At 44.3% G+C, this 14385-nt stretch overlaps 1 protein-coding gene across 11 annotated transcripts in view; it reads left to right on the forward strand.

Moving 5' to 3' along the window:
• Positions 1 to 14385, forward strand: part of VAV2 (vav guanine nucleotide exchange factor 2) — a 389230-nt gene that overhangs the window by 351082 nt on the left and 23763 nt on the right. For 2 of the 11 annotated variants that reach the window (XM_077305015.1, XM_077305016.1), the window contains one exon: positions 9142 to 9912. The exons of 3 other annotated variants lie outside the window; for them this stretch is intronic. In XM_077305015.1, the coding sequence (XP_077161130.1) occupies positions 9142 to 9363 (222 nt within the window). In that variant the 3' untranslated portion in view covers positions 9364 to 9912. 6 more of the 11 variants (XM_077305014.1, XM_077305021.1, XM_077305024.1 and 3 more) reach the window with 6 other exon arrangements.

Here is a 14385-nt window from a genome sequence, read left to right on the forward strand (position 1 = left end):
GAAGAGGACCCAGTGACTAGCTCAGCCTGGGAGGGAGGGAGGAGGGAGGGAGGAGGGAGAAGCAACAGTAGCAGATGAGCAGACCACAGGAAGTAGCTCGGCTTTGGAAGGGGGACTAGTACAGCCTGCCTCAATGATTTGCCCTGGTGTAGAAGTTAGGGGAGAAGTAGGGTGAGGTGGGGGGAAGCCCCTCCCAGGCATCCATGGAGGCTGGCATCTGTAGACCCCTATGGGGCAGAAGACCACAATTCCCCCCACCCAAGCTGCCTTTTAGTCCAGGGGAATTCATCTCTGCAGTCTGATGAAGAGCTATCATTCTGGGGTATCCCCAGGTCCCCTCTTGAGGCTGGAATCCATAGATCATAGAAACATAGAATCAAAGAGTAGGAAGGGATCTCCTGGGTCATCTAGTCCAACCCCCAGCACCATGCAGGACACTCACAACCCTATTGCTCATCCACTGTAACCTGCCACCCCCTTGAACCTTCACAGAATCAGCCACTTCATCAGATGGCTATCCAGCCTCTGTTTAAAAATGTCCAAAGATGGAGAACCCAAAGGAAGTCTGTTCCACTTACAAACCACTTACAGAATCATAGAGTTGGAAGGGGCCAAACAGGCCATCTAGTCCAACCCCCTGCTCAACGCAGGATCAGCCCAAGCATCCTAAAGCAGTGATCCCCAACCCCCGGTCCGGGGACCGGGACCGGTCCGTGGATCAGTCAGTACCGGGCCGCCGCTCCTCCTCGTCCTCCTCCTCGGGGGCTGCCCTGCCACTCTGCCACCAGCTCGCCTTTGGTGCTATCCAGCGGCTGCCATGGCTGGGGCTCCCCCTTGGCATGGCACTGTGCAGATGCTGCTGGCAGCGCCTCCCAAAGGGCGGCGGGAAGTCAGGGGCAGTGGCAGGAAATCAAGCGGAGCAGGGGCTCAGGTGGCGGCGACATCCCTCGGCAAAAGACTACCCCCCCCGGGCCTCGGTCAAATTGTCAAGCATTGACTGGTCCCCGGTGATAAAAAGGTTGGGGACCACTGTCCTAAAGCATCCAAGAAAAGTGTGTATCCAACCTTTGCTTGAAGACTGCCAGTGAGAGGGAGCTCACCACCTCCTTAGGCAGCCTATTCTACTGCTGAACTACTCTGAAAATGTTTTTCCTATTATCTAGCCTATATCATTGTACATGTAGTTTAAACCCATTACTGCACGTCCTTTCCTCTGCAGCCAAAGGAAACAGCATCCTGCTCTCCTCCAAGTAACCTTTCAAATACTTAAAGAGGGCTATCATGTCCCGTCTCAACCTCCTTTTCTCCAGGCTGAACATTCCCAAGTCCCTCAACCAATGTCAATCTCCTGGCTACTGCCATCTCTAGATGTGCCTAAACCCTTTGACCTGTGGGAGGTCAAATTTCCTACCAAAATGCAGAACTTTACATTCGTCCCTATTGAACTTCATTTTACTCAGTTTAGACTAGTTCTCGAGCCTATCAAGATCATCCTGATTCAGATTCAGATTCAGAGTACCTTTATTGGCATAAAATTGCAAAGCATAAAATGAAAATTTCAAACAGTTCCAGGTGTAAAATCTATTGTAAAAGATTTTCATTTAAAATTGCCAGTAAAAACTTTGCTACTTTTATAATAGTTGCTGAGTCCCTCACATTCAGTATCATTTTAATCCAGTGTTTCTCATTAACACCGCTGAATTTCAATTTATTCAGATAATTAGCTAACAGGCGACGATATACTTCAAACTTAGGACACACCAGAAGTATATGGTACAACGTGTCTGGGACACTACATCCATGTAAACAGTATCTCTCCTGATATTTAAGCGAGCTACTGGAAATGCTCTTCTTAACTGGTATGTCTCCAAAATTAGGAAATACATGGGCATGGATTTGTAAGTTAAGGGAATATCCCAGAAGCAGGGAGAACATACACTGTTGTTAGAGGAGCCCACAATCTGGGTATCCTGATCTTCTAGTCTCTGTGATATTAGTTTTAGTATCGACCTTTCATCTTACATGCTAAGGGTCCAGACCCATAATTTGAAGTTTCTTTGACATTTTGTCCAGCCAGCTGAAACAATAAGGGTCACTCAAAAGGTTAATTAACAAACTACCTGTTTGAGCATAGAAGTGAATTTTTAACCAGTATTTAAAGGACTGAAACCAAGCCCAGGCTTCTAGCCTCTGTTGGTCAAGTTCTGCGACAAGTGTATGATTTGCCAGACAGTTTGGGACTCCTAGCAAATTTCTGAAAAATAATAAATTGGATGTTCTCTAATTTATTATTAAATGCATCCATCCATATTGGGATTCCATAAAGAATCTGAGGAATTATTTTGGCATTGTAGATTATAATGGCTGCTTGAAGGTTTTTATTGCCTTTTTGATGATAAAACTTGGCTAAAAGGGACAACTGGCCTTTTGCAGATTTGATTGTTTTTTCTCTATGGTTGGCCCAACTGTTATTATAAATAAAGTTTATGCCTAAATACTTGTAGTGATTGACCTGTTCCATATGTTTACCATTTATTATCCAGGGAAACGTGTATCGGGACTTTGCAAATACCATGATCTTTGTTTTTTCAAAGTTTATTTTTAGTTGACTACAGTTTTAGTTTTACTACAGTAATCACTGAATAACCGGAGATAGCGTATAAGGCCAACTCGAGTTCTAGATAAGATAACTGTGTCATCTGCGTATAAAAGAAGTGGAGTGGGTCTATTGCCAAGAATGGGAGGATGCCCATTAACTTTGTCAAAATAGAAGGATGTCACTTAAGAAAAGGTTAAATAACTGAGGGGCAAGGATGCAACCTTGTTTCACTCCTATGTTTATTTGGATTTTTGGTGTTAGATTTCCCTCAGCAGAATATTTGACTTGGCAGTGGTTGTTATGATGGAGCTGTTTTAATAGAAAGAGTAGACGTTGGTCTATAGATTGGTTAATTTTATTTAGAGTTTCTCTCTGGAAACTGAGTCAAAGGCTGCTTTTAAATCAATAAAGGCAACAAATAATTTGCCCCTCTTAGGTTTGGTGTATTTCTGGCTTAAAAAAGCTAAAACAGTACAATGATCTAAGGTAGTGTATCCCTTCCTAAACCCTAAACCCTATGATGTAATTGTTGGATGTCCAGTTTATAAGTTTAGTGGCCAGATATTTTGCAAAGAGCTTACCTACAGCTGACAATAAACTGATGGGGTGGTAGTTACTAGGAAGGTCAGTTTTTCCTTTTTTATATTTTGGGGTTATGATGGAATTTAGCCATGAGTCTGGGATTAGTCCTGTTTGGTTGATTTTTGTAAACAGATGTGCTAGAGGCACAGCCCACCAGTCAGCATAATGAATAATCAAGTCTGGAGGGATCCCATCTGGACCGGGTGACTTATGAGGTTTTAGAGATTTTATCAGTTCAGAAATCTCAGCAGGTTCAACGGCCAACAGGAAAAGGAAGAGGATTGTCCAATGGACAGTTGAGGGTCTAGTGAAGACAGTAATGTGAACAATGTGGAAAAATGGTCCATCCATTTGGAAGCTGGAATAGGACATACAGTTTTATTTGACTTGTTTGTTAAGGCATTGGTCACAGTTCTCCAGAATATCAGATTATCAGATAAATTTAGTGCTTTGTTTCTGTTGTGGAACTCGGATTTTTTTTTAGCAACAAGAGACTGGTATTCGGCTTTAGCTCTGAGATAGTGGGATTGGTTACCAAGAGATCTTGATTTATTGAATAGCATGCAGTAGCGTCTTAATAGTTTCTTTTCCAATAAGCATTCTTTATCAAACCAAGTAGGGGTTGAGATGTTCTTATTAGGAGGTTTTGATAGGTGATAAAAAAGCACAATTATTGACTCATAGAGTTGCAAAATAGAGTTAATGGAGTCTGCTGTAAGGAGCTTATGTCTCAAATCCTGCATTTGGGGGGAATTTATCACTTGCTCAATCTGAGGGACCAAGATTGGAGCCCAAGTTAATTTTCTAAAATTCAGGGGATAGTCTAAAGTTACAGAGTCTACCTTTGAATAGGAGTCCATCAAGTCTATCTTGACTGAGAGAATTAGAGGCATGTGGTCACTTTCTATTCGACTGCCAACTACAAAGTTGCTGATCCGACTAACAAGGGGGTAAGGGCTTTCAAGATGGCGTCCAGATAGAAACACCGGCTATCTCGCTCTGCAAGTTTTATTTTATCCTGTTTTCCTATACTGTTTTCCTGCTGCTAATTGAAGATTCTTGATGGTCAGTGACTGTGATATCTTGAGCTACTTTGAATTGAAGGCATTCTTTAATCTTATTTTGCTAATTATATCAATCACGGCAGAGCAGCCCTTATCAAGGAGTGCCTCCTTGGCAGAGGGCCATAAATTGCAGCCTAATTCAAGCACTTAAATAAAACTACAATGTCACAAAATTACAAAGCTACAAAGTTACAAAACTGTTGTTTACTGCTTGTCTGCTTATCTGTTTCTTTAACTAACTGTTCAAGTATCTCTGCTGCCATTTATCATATGAATGGGAGTAAAACGCAGGTGCGAAGAGGATTTAAACTAGCCAGCTCAAAAACAGACAAGAATAGGGGATTACTCAGTATTTAGTATCCCCACTAAGAATCGTTTTAATACTCTGGTAGAAACTGAAAACCTAAACCTAAATTCAAACAATTTACCTCTAGAAGCTGACAGTAAAGGAGGCATAGAAAACCTTGCGGGAGAACTCCTGGAACTGACTGCAAAAACAGCAGAGAGTATTTTTTCTTTGTTGAAAAGGAATAGCCTTCAATTTGAAAAACTCACCCAGACGGTTTCAAGGCTAGCCACCCTGGGGGAGTCCAAATTAACCTCTAATGAGCTTCTCCCTCAACCACCTTTTTCTCTTTCTGGCTCAACTATGAGGACCTTATGCAAGGCAGTCAGGAGATAAAAGAAAACTCCAACATTTGATTTTACAACCATGTAAGGTTTGCCTGGTTATCTGCCGGTATAAGGGGCGGATCCTTCCATGGAACTCTACACACCTGGCTATCAAACATCTGAAAACTCTACTCACAGAGAGGCACTTCCCTATAGACCTTATTTCAACAGAATTTCTCAACTATGCAAACCAGGCACAGATAATTATGCTCACATTCAATACCCCAAGGATACCTTCTCTGCTCCTCTGCTCCTGGGTCATAGAATCATAGAGTTGGAAGGGGCCATACAGGCCATCTAGTCCAACCCCCTGCTCAATGCAGGATCAGCCCAAAGCATCCTAAAGCATCCAAGAAAAGTGTGTATCCAACCTTTGCTTGAAGACTGCCAGTGAGGGGGAACTCACCACCTCCTTAGGCAGCCTATTCCACTGCTGAACTACTCTGACTGTGAAAATTTTTCCTGATATCTAGCCTATATCGTTGTACTTGTAGTTTAAACCCATTACTGTGTGTCTTTTCCTCTGTAGCCAATGGGAACAGCATCCTGCCCTCCTCCAAATGACAACCTTTCAAATACTTAAAGAGGGCTATCATGTCCCCTCTCAACCCCCTTTTCTCCAGGCTGAACATTCCCAAGTCCCTCAACCTATCTTCATAGGGCTTGGCCCCTTGGCCCCAGATCATCCTCGTCACTCTCCTCTGTACCCTTTCAATTTTATCTACGTCCTTCTTGAAGTGAGGCCTCCAGAACTGCACACAGTACTCCAGGTGTGGTCTGACCAGTGCCGTATACAATGGGACTATAACATCTTGTGATTTTGATGTGATGCCCCTGTTGATACAGCCCAAAATGGCATTCGCCTTTTTTACCGCATCATATTTAGTAAATATAACAACACGTAATCTTAGAATGGCCCTAACACCTTTACGGTTTGAAATGATGCCATCAGTCATGCTCTCTGGACGATATCTCTGAATACCCATAGCCCAACGGCTCTGTATATGTGGAAAACCATCTGTGGAGGACCTGCCCCACTATGTTTTGACTTGTCCCCTGTACTCCGAACCAAGGGGCAAATTCCTTGCCAAGTTATTACCAAGCTCACACCCTATTTCTGATTTTGACAAAGTCACCTATCTATTATCAGATGTCGACCCCTATATCTTATATAGGGTGGCACTTTTTGCTCTGGCTGCCAGGAAGATTCGAGCTAATGCATTTTTACAGGAGCCTCCACCTTGATACACTATTTTATCCCTTTTATTGTAACTTAGTAGTCCATGTTTACCATTTTATGTACACAACAAGGAATAAAGCCCATGTTAAAGTTGAATAAAATGGGCGCTAGGGCGGGCGGGAGAAGGCGGTGCCCCCCCAGTGGCAGCCCTCCGTAGGCTTCTCCTGGGCGCTGGAGCGGCCAGGCCGCTCCAGCGGCCGGGAGAAGGCGGCGCAGCCCCCCCCCGGCAGGTCTCCATAGTCTTCGATGCGGGCCGGCCACTCCAGTGGCCGGGAGAAGGTGGCACAACCCCCCCCCACCGGTAGGTGTCCGTAGTCCTCTCCCGGCTGCTGACGCGGCCAGGCCGCTCCAGCGGCTGGGAGAAGGCGGCGCACCCTACCCCCCTACCCCCACCGGCAGGCCTCCAGAGCCGTCTCCCGGCCGCTGGAGCGGCCTGGGTGCATCTTCGATGCGGCCAGGCTGCTCCAGCAGCCGGGAGAAGGCGGTGCACCCTACCGCATTGGCAGGCCTCCAGAGCCGTCTCCCGGCCGCTGGAGCGGCCTGGCCGCGTCTTTGACGCGGCCAGGCCGCCCCAGCGGCCGGGAGAAGGCAGCACGGCCCCGCAGAGGACTTACCGCATTGGCTGCCAGTCAGTCGATGTGGTGATTCCATGGCCGGGCAAAACAGGCAAAGAGGAGCTGCGTGAAGCGCGGCTCCCCGTTGGCTGCTTGGAGCAAGATGGACACTCAGAGGGGCCAATCAGGAGCCGCATTGCGGCTCCTGATTGGCTGCTCCGAGTTTTTATCCCGGACGGGGCCCGCCCTAACTCCTCCCACACAGCCCTTAGTCAGTTATTTAGTCTTAAAGATATTGGAAAAATATTGTTTTATTTATTTATATTTGTACCATATTGTTTTAATTGTGTTTTGTAATGGCCTTTTGCAAACTTAAATGGACTCTGGGGAATGGTAGAGGACAGGAAGGCCTGGAGGATCATTGTCCATGGGGTCGCGATGGGTCGGACACGACTTCGCACATAACAACAACAACAATGGCCTTTGGCTACATACCATAAATGTTATTATATCGACTAACAAGGGACCAGGAGACACAAACAAAATCAATGATGCTATTACCTCTAATCAAAAGATGAGTATACTCATTTGTGTTTAGGAATTTTTTAGAGCCATTTAGAATTTTTAAATTCAAAGCAGAGCAGAATTTGATAAAATTTGTGCTCGCCCTGTTGGATTTTGGGTCTATTCCATGATAAAGACATCTATTATTGATTCCTATTGGATTTGAATTTGTTAGGTGCTTGGTTCCTAGTCTAGCATTGAAATCTCCAATAAGGGCTAATTCAGCCTGTGGATGGTCCCTTTTGAGGGTTGCAATATAATGTGTCACCTCTTTTCAGTTTAAGTATCACTCAGTAGCCTCCAAGATTGGGGGAATATAGATGTTAACTAAGATAATACTTGGACTGGCATTAATTAAGAGAGCTTGGGCATATTGGGGGGGGGGAGGCATCACCTATATATGATATTGTTTCTTTAAGATTTGTTTTCACAAGGAAGCAGAGGCCCATTCAGTTTCTACCTCTTCCTCATGATGCCAGGGCTGGAGTACAAAAATTGTAGTATCCTTGTAAATGGACTTCACCTAGAACCCAAGTTTCCTGGAGGAGAATTATATCATAGGATTGGAGGAATGAACAAAAGTCAGTATCTCCCCTCTTACTATGCCATCCTGCAATGTTCCATGCCAGTATTTGAAGGGTAGAGGATGAAGGTCTGAATTCTAGTCAGTTTGAGTCAGTTACTGGAGTAATTGAGTGAATAGAGGAGCTTCCAGGTTCAACATCTGTTGCCAATGTTTCAATAGTATTGAGAATAGTATCTAGAACTACAGATCCATTTTTGACAGAATTTAGTTTACACTGGGTCAACGTGTTAGAATGGGGGTGCACTTGGATTTCTTCAGTTACACTCACCTCCTAAAGCATAAATCCTAATGCTGGGAGCGATTGAGGGCAAAAGAAGAAGGGGACGACAGAGAATGACGTGGCTGGATGGAGTCACTGAAGCACTCGGTGCAAACTGGACTCCGGGGAATGGTAGAGGACAGGAAGGCCTGGAGGATCATTGTCCATGGGGTCGCGATGGGTCGGACATGACTTTGCACCTAACAACAACACTCACCTCCATACTATTATGTGTGTCGGTTAGATCAATTAACTCAATTAGTGGGAGATCTTGCTCCATTTGAATTGATGGAGTTAAGGAAGGCATAGGTGAGTGAGGTTTTATTAGCTTTGACAGTTTGTTACTTAAATTTTTTAGTTCGGTTATTAGAGATGCCAATTTAGAAGATGGCGGCGGGCAGCAGGCGATGCGGAGTTGCTCTGTTTTAATTCTCTTGTTTTGACTGCCAGCGTCCTGCGAGTTTCTTTAAAGACTGTGTTCATCTGCCTGATATATCCCCTCACATCTATAACATCTGAGAGAGAAGTGGAAGATTTATTTCTCAGAGAGTTACACCCCTGCTCTCCTATCAACCCTCCCGGACGGGCAACTCCCGCCTGAGTAAGCAATTAGAAGGAGCCTCTCAAGCTTATCTGACAAGTAAGCCTTCTGTGTCTTCAAATTATATTAATTAAATGGGGAAGAGAAAGAAGCAAGCTAGAGTCTCGAGCCCTCCTGCTGTTATGGCAAAACACCCTCGCATTGAGAACTTTTTGAAAAAAACTGACACTCCTTCTGTGGACCACAGAAATTCCATGCCTGATGCTTTGCTCGAGGGCTCTAGAACTCAGGGAGAGGGACTCACAAGATTATTGCCAGGAAGATCAGTCGAATCTGGATATTGGCATTCACCCCGTTGCACCTTGTCAAGAGAAGTCTCTGATATCACCCTCCCCAGTTCCTGCTACTAACTGGAGCCTCCTGGCGGAATTTAGTATATTAATGGGTGACAGTCTTCAGGCTATTCTCCGCTTTTTACAGGAGATAGAGACAAAACTGGACAGCTTGAGACCTAATCTACAATCTCCCTCTACAGCTGTTGAGGAGGCAACAAAAGAGTTCTCTGGAGCCCCAATTTGCCCACAGGTTCGCCAGCTGAACAGACATCAAATTACTCTTTTAATAGGCCCAGATCACAGGAACAGAGGTAGATGGTCTAGCCGGATGGCTATAATGTCGTCATTGGCAGCATTGACTTACTAACTTTGATCTATCATTTATTGATTTGATTTCATTTTTTATCTACCCAAATTCATATCAGCTACCAGGCTTGTATTAACTTTTAAAAGTGATAGTATACCAAGGACCCTATGAAACAGAAAGACTTTTCTAGCTCAATTTAAGATCATGATTACTAGGGTCTTTCATGACCCTACAATAAGACCACTGCTTCCTGAAGATTACAATGCGAGAATTAAAAACTGTACCTCTTCACATAAACTTCTATGTGGGAATAACAAACCTACCATAGTAAGCAGCCCAGGTGATCTGAGAGACATTTCAATGAAGCCTGGCCTCAAGGAGAGTGTCCTTGCAGTGGCTAACAATGTTACTAGATTTCAGGAGAAGTGGAGCTCCTCCTTGAATCAAACAACAGCACTAATTTCAACGCATCCAAATGAGATTGACTGTGACCCCTATCCAGATAACTCTGACAAGTTGACAAGTTCATCGACATCTCAGCAATCCTCTAATCTACAGATCTATGGAGCTAGTGACACTGCTTTGCTATCAAATTTTATTCTATCCCACTCTCCTTTACCAGATGTGATGCTGCTTTCGTCCTCCAACTCTACAGCTACAGCTGTGACCACTCAAACTCCTCCCCTTTGACAGTCTAATACCAACGGCTGTGTTTGTCCAGAATCCTTTGAGGCCATCAATCTGATTATGCTTGAGGACTGACTATCTCCTCAGAATGCAGTCACTCAAGACTCAAGTCTACGTCTGGTATCTTGGAACATCTCAGGATGGGGGAGGAAATCTAATGATCCTGACTTAATGAAATACTTGCGTTCTTTTGACATTGTGCTTCTTCAGGAAACTTGGATAATGAGGGACTTTGTAATATCTGGATTCTCTTCATATACCAGCCCTGCCTTCAAAACTAACTCTAAAGGCTGACCTAAGGCAGGATTGTGTTGCCTTGTGAATCTGGCATCTACTCTTAAAGTAACGTATTTAAAGGCAACTCCTCCCTATGCTCAAGCAATTGTATTTAAACATACTATGGGTCAGCTGCTTTTGATAAATGCATATATCCCTCCTTTCCCTACAATCGACTCTTTATCCCATGCTTGGTCGACATTGAGAAACTGCCTAGAATCCTTAATGGCTAACTATCCAGCGGCTTCCCTTGTCCTGGTAGGTGACCAGAATGCAAGGCTAGGTGCTAACAATGATAAGCTTGCAGCACACATGCACTGGGACTGTAATGAGCTGATTCCACCTTCATTCTCATTCCCTAGGGCTTCGAAAGACCAAGTAATCAACCAAGCAGGGCCTTATCTGGCAGATTTCTGTGCCAGACATAATCTCCGGATATTAATGATTCTATGATTCTGAGGAGTTTCAAATATACTATATTATTAGACAGAGAATCCGTGATATTGAGAGACAGACCCTCCGAGCGGGAATCAATCGGACTTGTTCCCCCTGCTTCTTCGGCCTTGCTTCCAATACAGGTCAGGGAGCTACTTATATGCAAAGTCTTATTAACCCACTCCATCGTCGTGCTTTTTATGCTTGCTAGATTAAACATCTTCCCATCAGCTGTCCTAGCAGGCAGATCCAGCAATGTACCAATTGGGAACAGACTTTGTAAATTTTGCCAATTAGAGCCTGACTCAGTGCCACATATTCTACTCTATGGCCCATCACCTTCTATGCTTAGACGACGACTTGTTGTCCCTATCACGATGGACCTTTCTGGCCCTATGGACAGAATAACCAGACATTTGTTAGCTGATAGGTCCCCAGAAATAACGGAACTGGTGGCCGAATTCTTGGCTACTGTGGTACAAAAGGACAGTCGGCTAGGCAAGAATCAGGTCTAGACCAGGGGCACCTACAACTGGTGGAAATTACTGATTGCTGGGCATTCTGGAGGAATCTACTGTTTGTTGTTGTTGTTGTTATGTGCGAAGTCGTGTCCGACCCATCGCGACCCCATGGACAATGATCCTCCAGGCCTTCCTGTCCTCTACCATTCCCCGGAGTCCATTTAAGTTTGCACCTACTGCTTCAGTGACTCCATCCAGCCATCTCCTTCTCTGTCGTCCCCTTCTTCTTTTACCCTCGATCGCTCCCAGCATTAGGCTCTTCTCCAGGGAGTCCTTCCTTCTCATGAGGTGGCCAAAGTATTTGAGTTTCATCTTCAGGATCTGGCCTTCTAAAGAGCAGTCAGGGTTGATCTCCTCTAGGACTGACCGGTTTGTTCGCCTTGCAGTCCAAGGGACTCGCAAGAGTCTTCTCCAGCACCAGAGTTCAAAAGCCTCAATTCTTTGACGCTCGGCCTTCCTTATGGCCCAACTTTCGCAGCCATACATTGCAACTGGGAAGACCATAGCCTTGACTAAACGCACTTTTGTTGGCAGGGTGATGTCTCTGCTTTTTAGGATGCTGTCTAGATTTGCCATAGCTTTCCTCCCCAGGAGCAAGCGTCTTTTAATTTCTTTTCTGCAGTCCCCATCTGCAGTGATCTTAGAGCCCAGGAAAATAAAATCTGTCACTATCTCCATTTCTTCCCCATCTATATGCCAGGAATTGAGAGGGCCGGATGCCATGATCTTTGTTTTCTTGATGTTGAGTTTCAAGCCAACCTTTGCACTCTCCTCCTTCACCCGCATCAACAGGCTCTTTAGTTCCTCTTCACTTTCTGCCATTAGAGTGGTATCATCTGCATATCTGAGGTTGTTGATATTTCTCCCTGCAATCTTGATCCCAATTTGTGACTCCTCTAATCCCGCATTTCTCATGATGTGCTCTGCATACAAGTTAAATAGGCAAGGCGACAGTATACAGCCTTGCCGAACTCCTTTCTCAATTTTGAACCAGTCAGTGATTCCATGTTCAGTTCTCACTGTTGCTTCTTGACCTGCATATAAATTTCTCAAGAGACAAATAAGATGCTCTGGTATTCCCATCTCTTTAAGAACTTGCCACAATTTGTTGTGCTCCACACAATCAAAGGCTTTAGCATAGTCAATGAAGCAGAAGTAGACGTTCTTCTGGTACTCCCTAGCTTTCTCCATGATCCAGCGTATGTTAGCAATTTGATCTCTAGTTCCTCTGCCTCTTCGAAATCCTGCCTGTACTTCTGGAAGTTCTCGGTCCACATATTGCTGGAGCCTAGCTTGTAGGATTTTGAGCATAACTTTGCTAGCATGAGAAATGAGTGCAATGGTGCGGTAGTTTGAACATTCTTTGGCATTGCCCTTCTTTGGGATTGGAATGTAAACTGACCTTTTCCAATCCTGTGGCCATTGTTGAGTTTTCCAAATTTGCTGGCATATTGAGTGTAGCACTTTTACTGCATCGTCCTTTAAGATTTTGAATAGTTCAACTGGAATGCTGTCACCACCACTAGCTTTATTGTTGCTCAGACTTCCTAAGGCCCACTTGACTTCACATTCCAGGATGTCTGGCTCCAGGTCAGTAACTACCCCACTGTGGTCATCAGTGATATTAAGTTCGCTCTTGTATAGTTGTTCTGTATAATTTTGCCACCTTTGTTTAATCTCTTCTGCTTCTGTGAGGTCCCTACCATTTTGGTCCCTTATCATACCCAACTTTGCATGAAACGTTCTCTTCATATCTCCAATTTTCTTGAAAAGATCTCTGGTCCTCCCCATTCTATTGTTTTCTTCTATTTGTTTGCACTGTTCATTTAAGAAGGCATTCTTATCTCTTCTAGCTTTTCTCTGGAATTCTGCATTCAATTGGGTGTATCTTTCTCTTTCTCCCTTGCCTTTCACTTCCCTTCTCTCCTTAGCTATTTGTAAAGCTTCCTCAGACAGCCATTTTGATTTCTTGCATTTCTTTTTCTTTGGGATGGTTTTAGTTGCTACCTCTTGTACAATGTTGCGAACCTCCGTCCACAGTTCTTCAGGCACTCTGTCTATCAGATCTAATTCCTTAAATCTATTTGTCACCTCTACTGTGTATTCGTCGGGGATATGATTTAGTTCATACCTGAGTGGCCTAGTGCTTTTCCCTATTTTCTTCAATTTAAGCCTAAATTTTGCAACAAGAAGCTCATGATCTGAACCACAATCAGCTCCTGGTCTTGTTTTTATTGACTGGATAGAACTTTTCCATCTTTGGCTGCAGAGCACATAGTCAATCTGATTTCTGTGTTGACCGTCTGGTGATGTCCATGTGTAGAGTCGTCTCTTGGGTTGTTGGAAAAGAGTGTTTGCTATGACCATTGTATTCTCTTGACAAAATTCTACCAGCCTGTGCCCTGCTTCATTTTGTACTCCAAGGCCAAACTTGCCTGTTATCCCGGTTATCTTTTGGCTTCCTACTTTAGCATTCCAATCTCCCATGATGATAAGCACATCATTTTTTGGCGTTGCTTCTAGAAGGTGTTGTAGGGCTTCATAGAACTGATCAACTTCATCCTCTTCAGCAGCAGTGGTTGGGGCATAGACCTGGATCACTGTGATGTTGAATGGTTTGCCTTGGATTCGAACTGAGATCATTCTGTCATTTTGGGGATTGTATCCCAAGACTGCGTTTCCTGCTCTCTTATTGATTATGAAGGCTACTCCATTTCTTCTGCGAGATTCTTGTCCACAGTAGTATACCTGATGGTCATCTGAATTAAATTCACCCATTCCTGTCCATTTTAGTTCACTGATTCCTAAAATGTCGATGTTCAGTCTTGTCATTTCTTGTTTGACCACGTCCAGCTTGCCTTGATTCATGGATCTGACGTTCCAGGTTCCTATGGAATAAAAATCTTTACAGCATCGGACTGTCTTTTCGCCACCAGTTACTTCCACAACTGAGCGTCCTTTCGGCTTTGGCCCAGCCGCTTCATTCATTCTGGCGCTACTCGTACTAGCCGTCTGCTCATCCCCAGTAGCATATTGGACACCTTCCGACCTGAGGGGCTCATCTTCCAGCGTCATATCGTTATGCCTATTGGAACTGTCCATAGAGTTTTCATGGCAAAGATACTGGAGTGGTTTGCCATTGCCTTCTCCAGTGGATCACCTT

This window comes from Paroedura picta, chromosome 12 (assembly GCF_049243985.1).
Source record: "Paroedura picta isolate Pp20150507F chromosome 12, Ppicta_v3.0, whole genome shotgun sequence".
In the NCBI taxonomy this organism is placed as follows: domain Eukaryota; kingdom Metazoa; phylum Chordata; class Lepidosauria; order Squamata; family Gekkonidae; genus Paroedura; species Paroedura picta.